The sequence below is a fragment of the Lithobates pipiens genome, unplaced genomic scaffold (assembly GCF_037356315.1).
Source record: "Lithobates pipiens isolate NorthernLeopardFrog02 unplaced genomic scaffold, aLitPip1_a1.2 Scaffold_13, whole genome shotgun sequence".
Lineage (NCBI taxonomy): Eukaryota > Metazoa > Chordata > Amphibia > Anura > Ranidae > Lithobates > Lithobates pipiens.
The window spans coordinates 255,185,617-255,210,561 of NW_027507718.1; the positions used below are offsets into that span (position 1 = coordinate 255,185,617).

Sequence of the window (24,945 nt, forward strand, 5' to 3'; positions counted from 1 at the left end):
GAGTAGCCACTAATACCAATGGTCTTTTTAGCTATCTTTAAGGAGGCATTCTTCCCAATGAACACAAATGTAAGAAGCATTCTTCCCACTGACCATCACAATAATGGGACGTTAGCTGTAAATATTATATTTTTATCAGGGGTTTCCTGAAGTCAAATCATTATTTCAAAGGTTTTTCCATCTTAAAAATGTTGAATAAGGCTGCTTTACTCTTCTGGTTGAATGTTCTTGAGATATTTACACTTAGGATCAAATGTTAGGGAATGTTACATTCACCTTGCAAAAGACAATTTAATTATCATAAAATGCAATTTTGCACATTTTAAACCCCCCCATGTCTTTTTTTTTTTAAACTCACAAACTTCTTTAGAATGCACCACTGAGTTGCACATGTATAAAAGTTATGTCAATCTAAGCAATTCAGTCAAGATGGTCAAAGATGACAAACCTGGTATCACTGGAGGTTGGTGAGAATAGTGGATTTAAAGTAGAACTATAGGAAAAACATTTTTTTTTTAATTTTGGATAGAATAAGGGAGGATTATAACCCGTGTAAGGTTTATTTCTGCTCTCTTTGCACCATTGGAGAGATGTATCTTCACTTCCTGTTCTATAGCCAAAAAAGAAAGTGAGAGGAAATACCTGCAAATTAAGGGAATCCCTTGGGGCCTCCTAGGTCACCAGAAGTAGTGTCCCCATCTGAATATTTCCCTTCTCTTACTTTTCTGGGGACAACTCCAAATTTGTGATTTTCTTTTACTTTCACTGTCATTAATAATGGTAAGCAGAACAAAACGGAGAGGGTGACTTTCCCTAATGGGGGGCACAGACAGCAATAAAAACTGACAGGTGTTCTAATCCTTCTCTACTCTATCCAAAATTAAAAAAAAAAAAAAGTTTTGCCTATAAGTATACTTTAAGTTCTACTCTAAGCACCATCCCTTTAGAGTTTTCAGGATTGTCCTGCTAAAAGACAGGTTGATCTATCTCGGTATTTTTTTTTTATAAATACATTACATTTCTAAAAGTGAATTGCCAGTTTATTTATCTACTTTTTATCTATTATTTATTGTACTATTTTTTTTTTCACTTTTCCAGTTTGGTGGCATGCTTGTTGTATTTAATGGTGTAGATGATGATATAAAATCTAATAAGTTTATGCCAGGTAGCTTGGAATTGCTTCACTTTTAGCTCTAAATAAAAATTGAACATGCACATGCTTTGGTCTACTTTTATCTAAGTTAGTTAAAAATGAAATACATGACAGACTTGCTTTCTTCTAAGTGATAAATCCTTTATGTAAATGAGGAATACACAGGGCTACTAAAATATACATGGAACAGACGGCTCAAAGTTCTGTCCTTCCCAAACTATTATGTCTGAGCATCTTCACAGCTCTTTCAACTTGAGCAGAAGTATCCATGTTAATTAGATTTTTGCATTCATATTACTTGCTAATGAATCTACCCTGTGGCAAGCTAAAAATTGTCATAAACCCCAGCATTGCCTCCAATTAAAATATCAAACATGTTTTCAGCCTTAATTAGACAGAAACCTGGTGAATTAATTGATATTCGGTTTAAGAGATGATATAACAAGACAGTTAACGGATGTCTTTTAGGGTGATTGATGGCATCACATGTCAAAAATGTTTTGTAAATTTACTAAACAAGATGATAGATTGTATCAATAACCTTTAGGCAAGTTTAACATTGGTTAGACCAGGTTTTTATTTCTGTCTGGCAAGATTCACTTTCTCTGTTGGTTACCATTTTCACAGGGACAATAAGTGGAGGAAATTCCAGATTTTACAATTTTCAGACAAGCAAAGCTAAAGGGGAAATCTTCCAATGGGGACACCTGTGCTGGGGAAAATTGTGTACAAGGGAATCCCCAAAAATTTTGGAGAGATGACCTCTCACTTCCTGTTGAATCTCCATTTATGACAGAAAACGAGGCAAACTCTTACCCATGTAATGCATACTAGATAGATGGAGCCAGACGTTCTACACAAGAATACACCATAGCTCATATGGATTGGTATTAAGTACTGAACAGGAAAATGTTAAAGCAGCCTTATCATACAAATAACACGTTTCTAAAATTCTTGAATATATATATAGTTAGGTCCATATATTTTGGACACAGGCACAATTTTCATACTTTTGGCTCTGTATGCCACCAGGATAACGTTATAAAATGAAAACAAAACAATCCAAATTAATTTGAAGTGCAGACATTCAGCTTTAATTCAAGGGGTTGAACATAAATATCAAGTACAAATTTTAGGAACTGGAACCATTTTAATACACAGTCCCTCCATTTTCAGGGGCTCAAATTTAATTAGACAAATGATTATAATCATAAATAAAATGTTCATTTTTAATATTTTGTTGTGAATCCTTTACTGGCAATGACTGCCTGAAGTCTGGAACCCATGGACATTACCAAAGACTGTGTTTCCTCCTTTCTGATGCTTTGCCAGACTCTAACTGCAGCTGTCTTCAGGTGTTCTTTGTGGGTCTTTCTGCCTTTAGTTTTGCCTTCAGCAAGTTAAATGCATGCTCAATTGGGTGGAAATCATGTGAGTGACTTGGCCATTGCAGAATATTCCACTTCTTTTCCTTCAAAAGCTCCTGGATTGTTTTTACAGTGGGTTTTGGATCATTATCCATCTGTACTGTGAAGTGCCATCCAATCAACTTTGCTGCAATTGGCTGAATCTGGGCTGACAGTATATCCCTAAACCATGCAGAATCATCCAGCTGCTTCTGTCTTCTGTCACACATCATCAATAAACACCAATGGCCCAGTGCCACTGGAATCCATGCATGTCCATGCCCTCACACTGCCTCCACCATGGTTTACAGATGATGTTGTGTGCTTTGGATCATGAGCTGTTCCAAGCCTTCTCCACACTTTTTTCTTCCCGTCATTCTGGTATAGATTAATCTTAGTTTCACCCGTCAAAAGAATGCTTTTGCAGAACTGGTCTGGCTTTTTTAGATATTTTTTGCATAGTCTAATCTGGCTTTTCTATTCTTCAGTCTTATGAATGGCTTGCACCTTGTGGTGAACCCTCTGTATTTGCTCTCAATAAATCTTCTCTTGATTGTAGATTTTAACAATGATACGCTCACCTCCTGGAGAGTGTCCTTCACTTGTCTGGATGTTGTGAATGGGTTCTTCCTTACCATAGAGTGCATTCTTCTTTCCTCAGAATGTACCAAACTGTTGATTTGGCCACTTCTAATGTTGCTGCTATCTTTCTGATGGATTTGTTTCATTTTTGAAGCCTTACAATGGCCTATTTCACTTGCATTCCAAATGTAAATACTGCACTTAGAATCAACTCCAGACCTTTTACCTGCTTAATTGATGAAGAAATAATGAAGGAGTAGCCCACACCTGGCCACAAAACAGCTTTTGATTCAATTGGCCAATTACTTTTGGTCCCTTGGAAAAGTAGTGTGGCTATTCTAAAGAGCTGTAATTTCTAAACCCTTCCTCTGATTTAGATGTACATACCTTAAAATTAAACCTGAGCATGTGCACTTTCAGCCCATATCTATTATATAACTATAGCTTAAATATGTTTTGGTAAATACCTAAAAAAAAAAAAAAAAATTGTGCCTGTGTCCAAATATATGTAGCGGTACCCCTGTAAGGGCTGCTGATTTGGTTATAGCAATCCACCAATCACCCTGCTACCAACCTCCCATTCACCATTTTAAAGACAATGAACATTCATTCGTCTCGGTTTTGTTGCTTTTACTTGGATAGGAGAAAAAGGAACATGAGATGCCCATGGTATAGCACCTTCTTGAAATGACTGATGGCCTTGGCCTTGTGTCCCTGTATTTTTGTGCATTAACTTCTTTACTGACTGTTGCTTCTTTTGCTTTGTGCAAATACTTTACTACATAGCTACTGAGTTACCAGCTTCACTTCCAAAAGAACAAAATGAACCACTCTGAATAATTCCCACTTGTACACTGGAATGATGTTGTCTCTATGAATTAAACGCCAGAGCTACACACAGCTGCTCCCTCCAGCCTCCATAAGTCGAACAGTCACTCCGTTCTTTGGAAGATATTACAAATGTGCTAACAAGGCCAGAGATTACATGGCATCTCCCCCCGATGACCTGACACATGGCAATAAACGGACCACTGATTCCAGCCAGTCCATCGCTAACAATACTGTGTTCCCTAGGCACAGTATTCTACTCTGCTCTGACAAGTTTCTCTTCTTCTGTTACACTTACCTTTTCCTCCAGAATAATTCTGTGTCCCCGGTCACAAAATGCTGCTCCACTCTCCTCCGCTTGACTGCTACTTCCTTTGCTTGATCCGCTTTACATCCAGGCCCTGTGTTCCCCAGTCACAGCATCCGGATGTCTCCTTAGAGATGAGGATCTGTATCTTTAGCTCCTTCCTAGTGGTTCCTCCATCCCTCCTCCATGTTCGCCGAATCCCCCATGTGCGGATGCGCGGAACAACACCTCAAACCTCCTTTTCTGTCTTTCTGCTTCATAGAACTCCCCCCTGGAAGCATGTGACCCCAGCTTATATGAGAGGCCTGCCCCCTGCCAATACAGAAAGATAATTGGTCAGGGCTTCCCACATGAGCTGTCTGCCACTCAGGTCTCAAGTCCCACCTTTCTTCCAGAACAATCCATCCGAAAGCAGAGAAGGCATCTCTGAGCCAAAGTACCGGTGGCCACATCCGCCACTACACTAGACACTCCCAGTCCCAAATCACAACAACTAGGCCTGAAATAAAACATAGGCCTAGCTAAATTGACCTGCACTTGGGCCCTGAGCTATGAACAATACTACTTTAGCACCTACCTTTAGGTAGAGGGTGTTACATATATATGGACCTAACTGTATTCATGTTGCTAGTAGAAAGTATAAGTGCAATAGTGGGTGTTTATAACCATTATGTCTTTCCTGTAGAGAGTTTGAGCTGAATCTGACAAGTCCAGCCAGGTGTGTAAATTAATATTAATGATAAATGCAAGCAACCAAGGCTGGGTTCACATATGCGGCTGTGGTTTGCAGTCCAGAGTCAGGTGCGTTTCTGTTCACAAGTTCAGGTGCAATTGAGGTGCCTCCCCGCACATGTGTGAACCGACTCTATTGAAAGCCAGTCACATTCACATGTTACGCGAATTGGATGCAGTTAAAAACGCATCCAGTTCACATATATGCAAACCCAGCCTTAGTCTTTGTGCTTGTCTTGAGATCTGCTCCTATGTGTCTTGAGAGAGCCCTGCATCCTAGGCCGAGGCTGTATATAGGACCTTGAATTCTCTCCAAAGTGAGATTTTGCCTTAAGATTTCTTTACTAGTAAAGGTAGTAGACATGTGCAATTCAATTTGTTAGGAATCAAAATTCAGATGACATTTTCGTTATTCAGAGATGCGGATATATCCGAATCACAATAGTAATGATTTTCAATGAATCTGAAATAAATTATAACGAAAATAACAAATTAATTTGTATTTATTTCTTACATTCGGATGTCATGATGCAATAGTTCGGGCCTTTTGTTCATATTAGAAAGCATCCGAAATAATGAAACGACATAATGAATGATCTGAATTTATTCGGATCCATTTGTTTTTATTCTAGTGTGTGTAGCGTGAATATTTTAATAAGATTCTTTTTGTATTCTGCACAGCCCAACAAACAAAGTCAGTTGGGAATAAAAAAAATAAAATTCAAACTAATAACATAATGAATGAATACTCATTAATTCGGATTCATTTATTTTATTCGACCGAGAGCGGCGCTATTCTCTTTGACCCTTGGATGATCAGCTGAATCTTTTTGCATTAACATTTTTCAGTATTATAAAAAATGTGCTACATATGAAATGGAAACATAAAAGTGAAATAAAATGATTCCTACTTTTTTGTGGTTTTGTTGGATGGAGGTGGATCAATCAAAATCTCCAAATCATAGTATAGCTAATGAATCCAATGCTAATTTAGTTCTTTCATTAGTTGATATTGTCCAGTCAGCTCATTCCATTTCTTTTTGTGGGTTGGATTAGCTTGAATGACTTAGGGTTCATAGGTATTCTCCAGAAAAAAAAAAAAAATTAACATGTTAAAAGGAATATAGCAAGTCTTCTGAAATAACTTCCGAAAATACAAATCGATTCAGAACGAATATACGAAACAAATCGGAATATACAAAATTAATTCTGATTCATAAAGATTATGATGAAACTGAATTATTTAGTTAAAAAATAATCTAAAAGGAAACACTTTTTTCTGTCTTGCACATCTCTAAATGTTAGTTTATACAGTTTGGTGGACATTGTTAACGTTTAGCAGCTCTTTACAGGGTTTATGCTCAATAAGCAAACTCATGACCCAGTAATGGTTCACATTACATTACTGAATCCCCTTAGTCCCAAGCTGGAGTTTTCTGACCATGGTTTTAAAGTTTTTGCTGAATCCTCCAATGATGTGTTAACAGTTACTTTACATAGCTGATGCATTTAGACTTAATCATTAGAATGTAATTGTGTTATTTTAAAAGCCACCATTCAGTACTGCAATTATACACTGTAATAAAGCCAAAAGTGATTTTGTTTACTTAGAAGGACAATACAAATTGTATTTTCCAGTACATAAAAATTTACTGTAGTTTATGTGTTTATTGCAGTTAACTATGCCAATAGTTTCAGCCCATATAGAGACGGGCGCTATTCTGAGAGACGTTTGCGTTCATCCTCAGAGGGTACTACAGGAGGCAGCAGAATGGCTTTTAAACCAAAGGAGCAGCATTCTGAAGAGCTGGCACATTTTAGAAAGCAGAGAACTATTTCAACTTCTTCCAAAATGAATAGCATGGTAAGTGAACATATACATTTTATTCTGTAGCATTATACTATATACAGTGAGTAGATCTACAGATCACTAACCCCTTTGAGAACCTTGAACTTCATGAATATCCAAGCGTGGCTAATAGTGTATGTAAAATATTCATGAGTGTCTGTTTTTGGATGTTTTGTTTGGAATAAAAAGTAGTACTCTTTCTTTGAATGAACCATCCCTCAGCCACATGAGCCATCTCTCATCCACATGGGAAGCCTAACTTACCTTCCAAAAACCTATGTGCAGAACAGTCTGCTTTTAGAATGTTCACATATTCTGATATGATAAACTTTTAATGGCAATGTTTAACCTGGAAATATAGGGTCCTATTGGATGTATGCATTCAGTAAAGAGCAACCCACCTACTTGGGGCCCAGATGTAATGGGAACCTGGCTGTCACCTCAATTAGTTTTGTAATGTTAGCATAAAATAAGCATTTTAAACTATGCTGTTGGTCCCCATTAGTTCTACATATTTGAATAATGTCCTGCCTCATGATCTAAAACAGAAATGAATAAACTTTTTTCTAAATTGTCTTTTTAGGGCACATTATGAGTTAATTTCTTCAGGGAAGCCATGATATAATGGGGGGTGATAGAGCATAAGGTTAGTTTGGAAAAGCACACCTTCCGATCTCCCTAGCTAGGTCATTAAGGATTGAAGAGTTACACGGCTCTTGAACTCAGCTCGGTGTGAATGCTTTCATAAGAGATTAGACCAAAGCCTTGCAGGAGAAGAGAGTTTTACTTATGGCAGTTGCTTTTAGGTCAGGACATGTTTTGTAAGGATTTGAACTGAAATCTTCTTTTGCCATGTAGAGTCTCACATATTAATTGAAAAATTGATTTATGAAACTACCACTGGCAAATTGTGTGTCTGCTGACTTAATATACAAGCTAGGCATCTCTGCTTTGATGTCTAAATGACTGAGGTCAATGGTCTTACTAGCTTTATATCTGTTTGAGAAAAACAGCAATGCTAAATTGCTAAATAAGAGACTTTATGTATCTTTGGGAGATTGTTTATAAAATCCTGAATAATGCATTTTTTTTTAACATGTAACCTCTGTTCTCAGGGTCAGAGTTGTGCTTTCTGCAACTATTTTGTCTGTCATTCCCCAGGCAGGGGGCAGAGAGACTGAGACTGACTGTTCATCAGCTCTAGGTCAAAACACATAGAGCCAACCTTCTTAAGGAGTAGTGTAGATTGTCACCCTTATCTGACAGCAGTTTGATTCTAGTTTTACAGATCCTGAGTGGGCAAAATTGAATTACATACCACATTGTTTGTGATTCCACTCCCCTTATGCACTCGCACTCACCAGCTGCATATGCCTTACACTTTCGTGTTTGGCTAAAAGCCCTTTGACCCTCTTTTCATGGGGGTTATAATAGGGATCTCAGAAATTCCAGTTATATCTCTTAAACCATCCACATGATGAGTTACACATGCAAATAAAAAAAATGCTTCCGATAGTGTAATACAGCAACAAAACTTTAATCACAAATCTCACTGCATTACACTCACATGTGAAAACTTAAAAACACGCCACAAGGTATAAAACCACAAAACTCCGTGCATCTGTGATATAGGATGGTCACGGCAGATGCATATAAGTTCTTATCTCACCCCTTCTTGTCCCCCGCTATGCACTGTACTTGCAATCCCATGAATAATTCATTCATAATTCATTCATGACGAAACATGTCAGGGCATGGCTACTTGGCAATCATTAGAGCTAGACAGAGGACGCTGTATATGATTTTCTGATACACTACACCGTACAGTGCATATCAGGGGACGAGGAGGGGTGAGATAAGAACTTATATGCTCGCACACCCTGGATCCGCTGTGACCATCCTATATCCAGTCACAGATGTATGGAGTTTTGTGGTTTTATACCTTGTGGCATGTTTTTAAGTTTTCACATGTGAGTGTAATGCAGTGAGATTTGTGAATAAAGTTGTGTTGCTTTATTAAACTATCGGAATCATTTTTTTTATTTGCATGTGGAACTCATCACGTGGATGGTCTAAGCCCTTGTACACACGGTCGGAGATTCCGACGGAATGTTTCCTATCTGACCGTTTTGTCGGATATTCCGACTGTGTGTGGTCTGCATCGGACTGTTTCTGTCGGAATATCCGACGGACCAACTTTTCCAACTTGCAGGTAAAATTTTCCGACAAAATGCTCCTATCGGACATACTCCGATCATGTGTAGCCTACTCCGATGGATAAAGTGCCACGTATGCTCAGATCAAATTCCTAGACCAAAGCTATTGGCTACTAGCCTGAACGTAGTCCCGTCGTAACGAAATAACGTCATCACGTTATGTACAATCGGATTTTCCGACAACTTAGTCCGACCGTGTGTATGCAACATCACTTCCGGACCTCTTCCGGAATGAATCCGTCGGAATTACTCCGACGGATTTGGTTGTCCGAATCTCCGACCATGTGTACAAGGGCTAAGAGATATGCACCTGTCCTTAACTGGAAATTCTGAGATGCCTATTATAACCCCCATGAAAAGAGGGTCAAAACCAGGGGCGTAACTAGAAATCACAGGGCCCCATAGCAAAATGTTGTATGGGCCCCCCCCCCATCAAAAAAAAAAGAAAAATGAACTAATGCCATTGAACAACAGACTACCACACCCATGTGGCACAGTACCCAGGCAACAGCTTATATTAATTTTGAACAACAAAGTATGCACTATACTGTATGCAGCCCCTGAAGGGAACACATTGCAGACCTCCAGGCCTTCTAACCAATTTCTGTTCTGTTATATAAAATGAAATAGTTCAACTCACCATAATGCAAAATCAGTGGGATCCCTGAGCGTGTCACTTGCCATCATCACCTGCCACCAGATGCAGATTGTAACTTGTCACAGGTTGCGGAATGTCACCTACCACATGTTGCAGATTGTCCACTTGCCACATCCCAGATTGTCACTTGCCAAGATAGATAAGTCACACATTATGCCACACATTATGGATTGTCACTTGCCACGTCCTGGATTGTCACTTGCCACGTCACTTGCTAAACATTATGGATTGTCACTTGCCACGTCCTGGATTGTCACTTGCCACATCACTTGCCACACATTATGGATTGTCACTTGCCACGTCCTGGATTGTCACTTGCCACGTCACTTGCCACACATTATGGATTGTCACTTGCCACGTCCTGGATTGTCACTTGCCACATCACTTGCCACACATTATGGATTGTCACTTGCCACGTCCTGGATTGTCACTTGCCACACATTAAGGATTGTCACTTGTCACATTACCTGCTACATGTTGCGGATTGTCCACTTGCCACATCGCCTGCCACCAGATGCAGATTGTCACTTGTCACACGTTGCAGAATGTCACCTGCCACATGTTGTGGATTGTCCACTTGCCACATCCCGGATTGTCACTTGCCACGTTACCTGCCACACATTACGGATTGTCACTTGCCACGTCCTAGATTGTCACTTGCCACGTCCTGGGTTGTCACTTGCCACGTCACCTGCCACACATTACGGATTGTCACTTGCCACATCACCTGCCACACATTACGGAATGTCACTTGCCACGTCACGGATTTTCACTTGCTACGTCCCCTGCCACATGTTACGGATTGTCACTTGCCACATCCAGGTTGTCACTTGCCACGTCACCTGCCACACATTACGGATTGTCACTTGCCACGTCATTACAGATTGTCACTTGCCACATCCTAGATTGTCACTTGCCATACATTATGGATTGTCACTTGCACGTCCCGGGTTGTCACTTGCCACGTCACCTGCCGCACATTACGGATTGACACTTGTCACGTCACGGATTTTCACTTGCCACGTCACCTGCCACATGTTATGGATTGTCACTTGCCACATCCAGGTTGTCACTTGCCATGTCACCTGCCACACGTTATGGATTGTCACTTGCCACGTCCCGGGTTGTCACTTGCCACGTCGCCTGCCACACATTATGGATTGTCATTTGCCACGTCATGGATTTTCACTTTCCACGTCACCTGCCACACGTTACGGATTGTCACTTGCCACGTCATTACAGATTGTCACTTGCCACATCCTAGATTGTCACTTGCCATACATTATGGATTGTCACTTGCACGTCCCGGGTTGTCACTTGCCACGTCACCTGCCGCACATTACGGATTGACACTTGTCACGTCACGGATTTTCACTTGCCACGTCACCTGCCACATGTTATGGATTGTCACTTGCCACATCCAGGTTGTCACTTGCCATGTCACCTGCCACACGTTATGGATTGTCACTTGCCACGTCCCGGGTTGTCACTTGCCACGTTGCCTGCCACACATTATGGATTGTCATTTGCCACGTCATGGATTTTCACTTGCCACGTCACCTGCCACACGTTACGGATTGTCACTTGCCACGTCGCCTGCCACACATTATGGATTGTCACTTGCTCTGCCACTTTCCTGCTGTGTCACTGAGTCAGGCAGCAGATTATCAGTCAGACAGCAGAGAGATAATGTCAGCTCTCTGCTTCCTGGCTGCCTGCCCAGTGAGGGGGGAACTGCACTGCAGGGATGCAGGGCGGCCAGAGATGATGTCATCTCTATGCTCCCCGCCTGTCAGCTCCCTGATTGGCCAGCCCACTCTCTCACCAGCGAACTGGCCACTCTCATCCGCCTCCCACGGATCCTCTGACCGCCCGCTCTCACTCACTGAGCCGCCTGTGGACCACCCGCGGAGCCGCGGCGCCGCCCGCGGACTACCCGCGGAGCCGCCCGCGGACCACCCCGCGGAGCCGCGGACCACCCGCGGAGCCGCCCGCGGACCACCCGCGGAGCCGCGGACTACCCGCGGACCTCCCGCGGAGCCGCCGGCTATCTCCCGCGGAGCCGTGGCGCCTGTCCTCACCGGGCCCCACTTGACTGCGGGCCCCATAGCGCCCGCATGTGTTGCTATGGCGGTAGTTCCGCCACTGCGTCCTAGATTGTCACTTGCCACGTCCCGGGTTGTCACTTGCCACGTCACCTGCCACACATTACGGATTGTCACTTGCCACATCACCTGCCACACATTACGGAATGTCACTTGCCACGTCACGGATTTTCACTTGCTACGTCCCCTGCCACATGTTACGGATTGTCACTTGCCACATCCAGGTTGTCACTTGCCACGTCACCTGCCACACATTACGGATTGTCACTTGCCACGTCATTACAGATTGTCACTTGCCACATCCTAGATTGTCACTTGCCATACATTATGGATTGTCACTTGCACGTCCCGGGTTGTCACTTGCCACGTCACCTGCCACACATTACGGATTGACACTTGTCACGTCACGGATTTTCACTTGCCACGTCACCTGCCACATGTTATGGATTGTCACTTGCCACATCCAGGTTGTCACTTGCCATGTCACCTGCCACACGTTATGGATTGTCACTTGCCACGTCCCGGGTTGTCACTTGCCACGTCGCCTGCCACACATTATGGATTGTCATTTGCCACGTCATGGATTTTCACTTGCCACGTCACCTGCCACACGTTACGGATTGTCACTTGCCACGTCGCCTGCCACACATTATGGATTGTCACTTGCTCTGCCACTTTCCTGCTGTGTCACAGAGTCAGGCAGCAGATTATCAGTCAGACAGCAGAGAGATAATGTCAGCTCTCTGCTTCCTGGCTGCCTGCCCAGTGAGGGGGGAACTGCACTGCAGGGATGCAGGGCGGCCAGAGATGATGTCATCTCTATGCTCCCCGCCTGTCAGCTCCCTGATTGGCCAGCCCACTCTCTCACCAGCGAACTGGCCACTCTCATCCGCCTCCCACGGATCCTCTGACCGCCCGCTCTCACTCACTGAGCCGCCTGTGGACCACCCGCGGACCGCCCACTCTCGCCCGCGGAGCCGCCCGCGGACCACCCGCGGAGCCGCGGACTACCCGCGGAGCCGCCCGCGGACCACCCGCGGAGCCGCGGACTACCCGCGGAGCCGCACGCGGACCACCCGCGGAGCCGCGGACTACCCGCGGACCTCCCGCGGAGCCGCCGGCTATCTCCCGCGGAGCCGTGGCGCCTGTCCTCACCGGGCCCCACTTGACTGCGGGCCCCATAGCGCCCGCATGTGTTGCTATGGCGGTAGTTCCGCCACTGGTCAAAACGCTTTTAGCCAAACACAAAAGTGTAAGGCATATGCAGCTGGTGAGTGCGAGAGCATAAGGGAAGTGGAATTACAAACACTGTGGTGTGGTGGAAAAGTTTTGTGGGGAAAAACTTCATTTGAGATTCACTGGCCTTCATCTATTTAATTGTTCACTGTTATGAACTGTGTTTATTTATTTAATTATCAAGAGACTGATACATTGTTCATTTATTGGACTTATTTTATTCACTCTTTGGAGTTATTGACAATTTGTCACTTGAATCACTGGATGTATATATAGATTTACATCACTCTTAATCTATTGCATTTATTTATTTATGTATCTGTTTAGTACATTGCACTGAACTAGTTCACATTGATTTGTCTTAGCGCCACTTTTTCCACTTTTCACTTGTAAGGAATACTGATTGCATATTTTGTTTATTTATAGTGGCAGCTGGAGATACTTATTCACTTAGTTTTTTTATTTTTAGTGCAGTGGTGATACACAGGTGTGAGGGCAAGTGTTTGTGTATCATTGGTTTATACTACAATATTACCTCAACAAAAATGTGCAAACTGTGAAGTGGCAGCACTTAGAAGCCAGCTATATGGCAATGGAAGGTAGTGTTATTAAACCTTTTATAATAATGAATATGCGTTACTGATTATTAACCGCACAATGTGTGTGTGACTGGATGGTAGGCCTATTATCGAAGCCATGGCCTTTGCGACCTGTGATATCCAGCACTGCCTTTTCTTTGTTTCTTGCTTTCTAATTGATCTGTTGCTTCTACGAGTTAATGCAGTTGTGTGCTAATTAAAACATGAATTAAAGTTAGTTAAAGGATAAATGCACACTAACATCTCTACGTCTACAGACATCCGAAATCTAAGACTAACCTATCTAACCATGTAAAGAAGAAATCAGTATACAGTACATACTTTTTTTGAAGCCGATCCGACCCGATCCCACGCTAAGTTGTCACCTGCGGCTTCCCTGTGAAGGTGGGTGCAGAGGAGGCAGCTGACAACGGAAGCCTCATAGTAACTCTATGGGTGATGTCAATCCCCACACTTTTCACAGCCCTTTTTGGCTGTGTCCTCTGCAGAGCTTCCACCGCTACAGACCAAACCAGATCGGCTTCCAAAAACTTATGTATACTGATTTCTTCTTTATAGGGCTATATAGGTTAGACTTATATTGTGGATGTCTGTAGATGTAGTGATTTTAGTGTTAGCCCCTGTACACACGGTCGCACATTCTGCCAACCAAATCCGTTGGATTTTGTCCGACGGATTTTGTCCTACGGATTGTGTCCGAAACTGTTGCATACACACGGTCGGACCAAGTTGTCGGAAAATCCGATTGTTCAGAACGTGATGACGTTATTTCGTTATGACGGGACTACGTTCAGGCTAGTAGCCAATAGCTTTGGTGTAGGAATTTGATCTGAGCATGCGTGGCACTTTGTCCGATCGGAATTCTCTACACATGATCGGAGTATGTCCGATCGGACCAGTTTGTCGGAAAATATTTCCAACAAGTAGGAAAATTGGGTCCGACGGATATTCCGACGGAATCAGTCCAATGGATACCATACACAGTCGGATTATCCGACAACACGGTCCGATAGGACACATTCCGACTGATTCTCTGACCGTGTGTACAAGGGCTTAGGGTGGACTTATCCTTTAACTTTTACTGAATTTTGCCACAAACCTCCCTATGCATTACAGTGTCCCTAATATATTAACAAGCATGCTCTTCTTTGTAAAATAATGCCTACTTTTGTAGCTACTCATTCCATTGCCTTCCTCTCTCTGTCCTGCAGATTCCAGAAAGTCAGTACAGGTGAACTAACCCTAAAGTACTGATGCCTAAACACTGTGAGATTGCTTTCTATCCCATTCCAGCCTTATGCAGATCAACCCTTCGTAAGCCCTTGTACACACGATCAGAGGTTCCGACAACCAAATCCGTCAGATTTTGTCCGTCGGATTTTGTCAGACGGATTTTGTCCGAAACTGTTGCATACACACGATCGGACAAAGTTGTCGGAAAATCCGACGTGATTATGTTATTTCGTTACGATGGGACTGCGTTCATGCTAGTAGCCAATAGCTTTGGTGTAGGAATTTGATCTGAGCATGAGTGGCACTTTGTCCAATTGGAATTCTCTACACATGATCGGAGTATGTCCGATCGGAGCATTTTGTCTGAAAATTTTTTACCAACAAGTTGGAAAACTTGGTCCATCGGATACTCCGACAGAAACAGTCTGATGTAGACCACACACAGTCGGAATATCCGACAAAACGGTCCGATCGGACACATCCCGTCAGAATCTCTGACCGTGTGTACAAGGGCTAAGACCCCTTTCACACTGGGGCATTTTTCGGGCGTTTTTCAGGTGCTTTAGTGTTAAAAAAAGCACCTGTAAAGTGATTGAAAGAAGCCTCATCTGCAATCCCAATGTGAAAGCCCAAGTGCTTTCACACTGAGATCCCTTTCACACTGGGGTGTTTTTCAGGCGCTTTAGCTTAAAAAAAAGCCCCTGAAAGAAGCCACAACTGCAATCCCAATGTGAAAGACCGAGTGCTTTCACACTGAGGTGATGCGCTGGTAGGGCGTCAAAAAAAGTCCTGCAAGCAGCTTCTTTGCAGCGATTTTGGAGAGGTGAATACACTGCTCCTAAAGCACCCCTTCCCATTGAAATCAATGGGAAGCACCTGCAAAACGTCTGAAAAGCTCCTTCAAAAGCGCTTTTGGCAGCAGCGCTTTGTGGGCGCTTTTAACCCTTTATTTGGCCACTATCAGGGGTTAAAAGTGCCCCACTAGCACTCGAAAAACGCTGGTAAAGCGCCGCTAGTTTAAGCGGCTCTTTACGAGTGTTTTTCGGATGCTGGCAGTGTGAAAGGGCTCTTAAAGCACTCGGGCTTTCACATTGGGATTGCAGATGAGGCTTCTTTCAAAAGCTTTTGCAGGCACTTTTTTTAACGCTAAAGTGCCTGAAAAACGCATGAAAAAAGCCCAGTGTGAAAGGGTATATTTGTGTGTCTTCATAGCGCTCATTTTTTGCATGGTTCATATCCACTGATGCTTCTTATGAATAGCAATCCTAAATTGTTTGAGTGTCTTTTGTCAATCAAAAAAGCTCCAAAGCTCACCTCCAAAATCACTGGACTCCAGGTGTGCAAATTCTCCAATTAGCTTTTGTTGAAATAATTAGTCTATGCATTCACCTACTTTTTCCTTCAGCACCGTGTTTGTTTAATGGGTGTGTTCAATAAAGACATGTTAAAAGGTTAAAAGCGCCCCCAAATGAGGAAAAAAAAATGTGTGTTATCAGCTTAAACACACTGTGTTTGTCTATTGTTGTGACTTAGATGGGAAACAGATCACATATTTTGGCAAATTAGAGCAGAAAACCAGTTAATTCTAAGGTCTTCACATACTTTTTTCTACTTTTTCTTGCCATCAATCCATCAGTCGACAATTAGATAAATCATCTAATTGTATTTATCTATTGTATTGACTTAGATGTGGATCAGATCAAATTTTATGGTAAATTCTTGCAAAAAACAAAACAAAAAAACAAACAGTTAATTGCAAGGTATTCACATACTTTTTTCTTGCCACCAGTCCATCAGTCGACAATTAGACAATTAAACACAGTTAGATGATATCTCTGATTGTCTGTCTATTGTAGTGACTCATTGATGTGGATCAGATCACATTTTATGGCAAAGTATTGCAGAAAACAGTTAATTCCAAAGGGTTCACATACTTTTTTTTTGCCACTGCAGTTTTAGATGCATCTTGTATAAGTACTAGAAAATTATGTGGTATCAGCTTCCTGTTATCCTCTGTCCAGCAATGTGGAGACAAGAAGTGTAAGGGACTGCACTAGAAACAAATAAAATGTTCTGCATGTGCATGTGATGACAATAAACACACTGATGGATGAAAGGAGCAAAGTGATTAGAGGGATTTCCTCATCAGTTTTCTACTGTTCCTTCATTATCCAATAACGGAGTGGGGAATGGGAGGGCTTCTAGGGCAATTACTTTAATGCAAAAGGTGAGTCACCAACTTGGCAGTGTTTTTTGGCAATTTAAATAAGGACAGCCTGGACAGAAATATTATTGTAATGGCATGTAAACTGCCTTTTTATTTGTATTTCAAATTTGTATTTGATGTAGCTTTTTTTTGCAACTTTAACCACTTTCTGGGTTTTTCGCATTATATATACAAAAGTGAAAAGGAGCTTGAATGCTGGGAGGATTCTCAAAGTCATAGATCAGCTTGTAGCAGAGAAGTCATCCTTGTAGTGCTTATTCATGGAAATGTATAATTTCTCTCCAATAGCCGTAGGCCAATATTGACATCCTTTGGACTACAGTAGTAGTAGCCAGCTTGGAGTTTTTGCTCACTGTAAATTAAGATGGGGCTGCCACAGGCTGCCATTTGGCAGTCATGTAAAAATAATATGTCATCAAGGTTGTGCAGCACAGCTGGGGCGAAAATACAAATTGGGGTACCGTATATACTCGAGTATAGGCCGACCCGAATATAAGCCGAGGCCCCCAATTTACCCCCAAAAAAACTGGCAAACTTATTGACTCGTGTATAAGCCGAGGGTAAGACATGCCTGTCCATCCCTGTGTGTGTGTCCGTCCATCCCTGTGTGTCCGTCCATCCCTGTGTGTCCGTCCATCCCTGTGTGTCCGTCCATCCCTGTGTGTGTGTGTCTCCATCCATCCATCCATCCCTGTGTGTGTGTGTGTATCCGTGTGTGTGTGTGTGTGTGTGTGTGTGTGTGTGTGTGTGTGTGTGTGTGTGTGTGTGTGTCCAGCCTACCTGTGTCCTGAGCCTTTGTCCCGAGCCTCCGTCCCGTGCCGAGCCTCCTTGCCTCCGTGCCTCGCCGCCGTGCCTCGCCGCCGTGCCTCGCCGCCGTGCCTTGCCTCCGGTCCCGTCCCGTCCCGTCCCGTGCCGTGCCGTCCTGTGCCTTGCCTCCGTCCCGTGCCCTCTTCGTTCGTCGGCGGCCATTGTAAAATTCAAAAGCTGCGCCGCCGCCTTCGCCTGTGATAGGCGGAACACTGAATTTCCCAGCAGCCTGTGTTCCGCCTATCACAGACGTCGTATCATCCTCGTCCGTAGTACGAGGATGATACGAAGTCCGTGATAGGCGGAACACAGGCTGCTGGGAAATTCAGTGTTCCGCCTATCACAGGCGAAGGGGGAGCCGGAGGCGCGGCTTTTGAATCAGAATGGCCGCTGTCTGTCTGCTCGACACGCTGATCGAGCGGGCAGACAGCGATGACTCGAGTATAAGCCGAGGGGGGCACTTTCAGCCTCAAAAAAGAGGCTGAAAATCTCGGCTTATACTCGAGTATATACGGTAAATGAATTGGGTTAAAGATTACTTGCCAATATCATGGGATAGGACCCAACAGCAGATTTGCACAAGTGCCTGGACAGCCATTGCTGCATTTATAGATAAAGGATTTTATTTATTTATTTATTTGATTGCTTATTAACAAACCATTCCAAGATTCAGATTAGCTGTCCATACAGTTAATTGGCCTACTTGTGTGAAAACATTTTGAGGCACAGCTGTGCGTATTTCCCAACTGCATAGCATATTAACCTTCATTCTCTAGCCAGACATTTCAACTTTTATACCTCTAAACAGAGAGCCCATTAGAGTTTGCAGAATATGTACCAGTATTAGGAAACTAATGTCATTTGGCAGCATGATTTGGCAGAACACCTTTATGGACTTATATAAGCTGTTGGGAGCCTGGCTGAGGCGTGTGGTAAATTGGACGTTCAGCCATTTGTGTAAATAATTAGCTGTGTTTACCAGTCTCTCACAACGCAGATGCCTGCTGTCGTGTTTAAACCACAGGTCACTGTTTTCCTTCGAAAACTTGATACAGGGAAAAAAAAGAAAGCATTATTAGCATTAGAAAAAGAAAATACATTTAACGCTAATTTGTATTTTTGCATTATAATATCATTCAATATCATTCAAAAAATAGACACAATTACAAGTAATTTTAGCACAGCCCTACGCATGAATGGATCTGCACATGTTCATAGTAGCAATAGTATTTTTTTCAAGCAAGCAGAGAACTGAAGTTGAAGCAGAGTTGATTTTCTGCAAGTTTATTTATGGAATTTTTATCATTATTTTATTTTTTACTAGTAATGGCGGCGATCTGCGATTTTTTTCGGGGCTGAGACATTGCGGCGGACAAATCTGACACTTTGGACACTTTTTTGGGACCTTTGACATTAATACAGCAATCAGAGCGATAAATGATTACTGCATAAATGTCACTGACAGGGAAGGGGTTCACTCTAGGGGGCGATCAGGGGGTTAACTGTGTTACCTATGTGTGTTCTAAATGTGTGGGGAATGTGGCTGACTAGAGGAGGAGAGAGATCGTTGTTCCTACTTGGTAAGTCACGAGCTATCTCGGGTGCCCAGAGAACATTCTTTCAAAGCCCTAGTATATGTTATCCGTTCAGCCAATTGAAGGGAAAACAATTTATTTTTATACAATCCTATATCCACAAGTGATCCAGAGGAAGGCAAAAAAATAAAAATAAAACATGATCTGATTTATTTACTCCATTTTCATTTACTGTGTAGCATGATCTGCTTACACTTTCACTATGTCTAGTGAATTCCTTTTTTATTGTTGGCTCCAACTTAACTTGCATACACTTTGCTCCAGCAGGGGAAAAATTCATTTCTGATCCATCAAGAGGCATTTGGATATTCCCTGGATAAACTTTACCTATACATATTAGAATGCAGTTATATTATGTACATTTAGGAATGAATCCAGGCCTACTGATCTGGCCAGAATCACCTCTGGAGGAAGTCTTTTCCATATTTTCACAACTCTTACTGTGAAGAAACCTTTTCATATTTGGAGATTACATTTCTTTTTCTCTAGATGTAAAGAGTGCCCACTTGTCCTCTGTGATGACCTTAAAGAGGAAGTAAACTTTGCACTTTGTATTGCGCTTTTTCATGTCATATAATATGTAACATTATTTAAAACAATTTCCCAGTCTAATATATCCAAAAACGCCTGTATTTAATCATCCTTAATAACATCTTCTTCCGGGATTAGGCTGCACCATCTTGCGTATTGTTTTCTGAGTCCCCTGTGGACGTCATTTCCCCATTCCTTGATTTCCCTTGCTGAAATCTCTCACATGCGCGAGTATGTGTTTCCAAGCCTCGGTCGATGTTCCTAAAGCCCCATACTATCAGATTTTCTGCTGATTTTTTTCCTTCAGATTTACCAAAACCATATAATCTGAGGTCAAACCTTAGGAGTTTCAATTTGTATGCAATCAGGCAGGCCCTTCTACTACATGGTTTTGGTAAATCTGAAAAAAAAATCTGCAGAAAATCTGATAGTGTGTATGGGGCTTTAGGCAACCCTGCAAGGAAGCTGGGAATAACTGCCCAGTCTCGCTTATCTACAAAGGGGTGCCACAGAGAGTGGAACTCTCTAAAATGATGCTGGAGGGGGATTGTGCTGTGAATTGAAGGACGGACATTGCATGTGCTGATGTTGTAAACAAACATTGCGGGATGAATTATAAGAAGAAGATATAAGTAACGAAACGTTAACAGGCAGTGATCAGTAGCTTTATTAATAAGGATTGACATGTGTTGAAGTTAAGATGGGTTTACAACCACTTTAAATTGAATAACTCTACACCAAGTTCACTATATGCATCTCATATGTATTTGTACATGTTGATCATGTCCACCTTAACCACTTAAGGACTGGAAGGATTTACTCCCTTAATGACCCCCCTTAAATGCACAGTCGTGCAACACTGTACCCAAATAAAATGTATGTCAAATATTTTTGCGCTATAAAAAAAATATATATATATATATACTTATTAATTTCTGCTATAAAACATACCCAATAAAAAAATGTAAGTAACATTTTTTTCAAATTTCCTCAGTTTAGGTCAATATATATTCTGCTATGTATTTTTGATTAAAAAATCACATTAAAGCGGGAGTCCGCCGGGACTCCGCGTTTTTTTTTTTTTTAAAAGCCAGCAGCTACAAATACTGCAGCTGCTGACTTTTAAAATAGTGACACTTACCTGTCCAGTGCGCCCGCGATGTCGGCACCCGAAGCCGATCTCTAGATCGTCTCTCGGGTCCTGCCGCCGCCATCTTGGGTATGGGAATCAGGAAATGGAGTCTTTCGGCTTCATTTCCCGGTTCCCTACTGCGCATGCGCGAGTCGCGCTGCGCAATAAGGATGGTCCCCGCTGCCTCTGGGATCTGTGTGTTTCCCAGCAGGCAGCGGGGCACTTGCGGAAAGGGGCGGGCACTTGCGGAAAGGGGCGTAATCTACGCCCCTTTCCGCAGAGAGCTATCCCGGAAGTGGGTGCAGATACCTGTACTGTACAGGTATCTGCACCCCCCTCCCCCCTGAAAGGTGCCAATTGTGGCGCCGGAGGGGGGGAGGGTTCCGATGAGCGGAAGGTCCACTTTAGGGTGGACCTCCGCTTTAAGCGTATATTGATTGGTTTGCTCAAAAGTTATAGTGTCTACAAAATAGGGAATAGATTTATGGCACTTTTATTATTGTTTTTTTTTTTTTACTAGTAATGGCGGGGTTTAGCAATTTCTAGAGGGACTGCACCATTGTGGTAGACATATCAGACACTTTTGACACTTTTTTGGGACCAGTGACATTATTACTGTGATCAGTGCTAAAAATATGCACTGATCACTGTGTAAATGACACTGGTAGGGAAGGGGTTAATACTAGGGGCGATCAAGGGGTTAATTGTGTTCCCTAGGTGTGTTTACGAACTGTATGGGGGACAGTCTGACTGGGACAACACAGAGATCCATCTTTCTGCATAACAGGAAAACAAGATCCTTTGTCATCCGGTCAGAATGGAGATCTGCCTTGTTTACATCGGCAGACCCTCATTCTGTCTCTTTGGGAACAATCGCGGGTGGCCGGCAGGCATTGCGTCCACCGGACCCGCTCATTGCCCCCCGCTGGCCAGTCGTCACGTGCGCCCACACAGGCTAGTGCACAAAATGACGTACCAGTACCTCGTTTTGCGCAGCTGAGCCACCTTGCCGCAGTATAACTGAGGTGGGTGGTTGGCAAGTGGTTCACTTCCTCTTCTCAAGAGAGAATAAATTCAATTCAATTCTCCATACCTTTTGTGGTTGCCCTTCTCTGCAAGTGTATTCCTTAGTAAATACTCTCACATCCTTTTAACCAATCCATGAAGCATTGCATACATATTTTAATTTCCAGGCGAGTTATATTCTAATCATATATGGTATATGACACATATAGGACTAGCACAAACAGAACTGTGATTTCAAAGAGGCATTTTGGTCTAGCTTATTAAGTTACCATATGAAAACATAATTTCCAGGCTAATTTATATAGTGACATGCATATATGTGCATAGGTGTAAATGAGCCTTTATGGGTGCAGCATCTCATGGCTACAGGTGAGTTTTTATGGATCTTGAAAGAAATACAATTAGACGAGAAATATCTCAAATCTTCTGGGTGGCTGACATTTCTCCTATGCTTTTTTTTCTTTTTAAACATTAATGGCCCATTCACACTATGGCTGTAACTCATGCACTATCACATGACGTGCTGCCAAAAAATAATGTATACATACGTGTACCCTGGTGCACTTTAACCACTTAAGCCCCGGACCATTTTGCTGGCCAAAGACCAGAGCACTTTTTGCGATTCGGCACTGCGTCGCTTTAACTGACAATTGCGCGGTCGTGTGACGTGGTTCCCAAACAAAATTGACGTCCTTTTTTTCCCACAAATAGAGCTTTCTTTTGCTGGTATTTAATCACCCCTGCGGTTTTTATTTTTTGTGCTTTAAACAAAAAAAAAAGAGCGACAATTTTGAAAAAAAAAACATTTTTTTACATTTTGCTATAATAAATACCCCCCAAAAATATATAAAAAAATATTTTTTCCTCAGTTTAGGCCGATATGTATTCTTCTACATATTTTTGTTAAAAAATCACAATAAGCGCTTATTGATTTGCTTGTGCAAAAGTTATAGCGTTTACAAAATAGGGGATAGTTTTATGGCATTTTTATTAATAATTTTTTTTTTACTAGTAATGGCGGTGATCAGTGAATTTTATCGTGACTGCGACATTATGGCGGACACATTGGACTTTTTTTGACACATTTTTTGGGACCATTGTCATTTATACAGCAATCAGTGCTATACAAATACACTGATTCCTGTGTAAATTACTGGCAGCGAAGGGGTTAACCACTAGGGGCAGTGTAAGGGTTAAGTATGTCCTGGGGAGTGATTCTAACTGTGGGGGGGCGTGGCTACATGTGACATGTCACTGATCTCTGCTCCCGATCACAGGGAGCAGAGATCAGTGACACTGTCACTAGGCAGAACGGGGAGATGCTTGTTTACATTAGCATCTCCTCATTCTTCCTCTCTGTGAGGTGATCGCAGGTATCCCTGCGGCGATCGAGTCCGTGGGATCAAGGCAGCGTGCATGCAATAGCAGGGCGGCAAATTTAAAAGGACGTACAGGCACGCCCATTTTCCCAGCCGTGCCATTCTGCTGACGTACATCAGCACACACCGGTCGGAAACCGGTTAAAGTGGTTGTACACCTAGTTACACCACTTGTACCTACAGGCATACCCCCCAACATTTTGAAATAGGAATGAGGGACACCTACTAACAAGCATATGTAGGCGTAGGACACACCCCCTGCCATGCCCCTTTAAAGGTGAATTAACAAAAAAAAGGTTAATTAAATCCACAAGGACTTTTTGCTTACCACTACTATTCCTTTATATTGGCTTTTAAAATGTGCAGCAATTTAGAATTTGGATGAAAGGTTTAGCGCTGGGAAACACTTTCTGAAAGATAAAAAGTGCATTTTATATACAGCTATATGGATCAGACCAAAATGAGGGACAAATGAGGAGGAAAGAGGGACAGAGGGACGTTGCTCCAAATCAGGGACAGTTGGGAGCTATGCCTACAGGTAAGCCTATAATAAGGCTTACCTGTAGGTACTGTAAATATCTCTTAAACCTGCACAGTTTAGGAGATATTTACCATGTAAGCTTGTGCCACCATCATCGGCGCACACACACTGAAGAAACGGCTCGCTCATGGCCATTTTTCTTCAGCAGCGTGCCGTGACCGGTGGCTCCTGTGCACATGCACAGGTATGATGTCATCGTGGCTCCGGCCAGTCACAGCGCTGGAGCCCACGAACCCAGAATTAACTTCGGGAGACATGTCGCTGGTCACAGCGGTGTGCGAGGCTGCTGCAGCAGCTTCAACCTAAGCTAAGTATTTCATAATGATCTAGTATGCAATACATACTAGCTCATTATGCCTTTGTCTTACAGGTTTTTAGTTTTTTTGGGTTTACAGCCACTTTAATACAATGCAGGTTTGTCAAAAGGTGCACTGATGTGCCTTTCAGTATAAATGAATCCCATCACACCAATGCATTTAACGTGCATTGCGGTAAAAGCAAGCAATGCATGCGTTACTGCAACACCATAGTGTAAACGTGCCCTAAAATAAAAGTCTTCAATTCAGAAAAAGTTGTTTTTGTGCTTTACAAGACATAGTAAAAATAAAATAAAAATGATTTGCATACAGTGCATTTCCAATTCAGATTTGAAGGGAAATAATGAAAAACAGCCTCCCACATATTGGCATGTATTAGAGCTGTACTGGAACCGTTCGTCTTTGCTTGTTGGTAAGCCGAGTGTTATTTATAGCTGTCATTTATATTCATTAATGTTTGACTGCCACTTACAGACTTTTCATTCA

General features: G+C 42.4%; 1 protein-coding gene across 2 annotated transcripts in view; it reads left to right on the top strand.

Moving 5' to 3' along the window:
- The window catches only part of CCSER1 (coiled-coil serine rich protein 1), a 1,276,606-nt gene that overhangs the window by 215,242 nt on the left and 1,036,419 nt on the right, over nucleotides 1-24,945 (top strand). For both annotated transcript variants that reach the window (XM_077476557.1, XM_077476558.1), the window contains exon 3: nucleotides 6,685-6,872. In XM_077476557.1, the coding sequence (XP_077332683.1) occupies nucleotides 6,685-6,872 (188 nt within the window). The remainder of the gene's footprint in view (nucleotides 1-6,684; nucleotides 6,873-24,945) is intronic.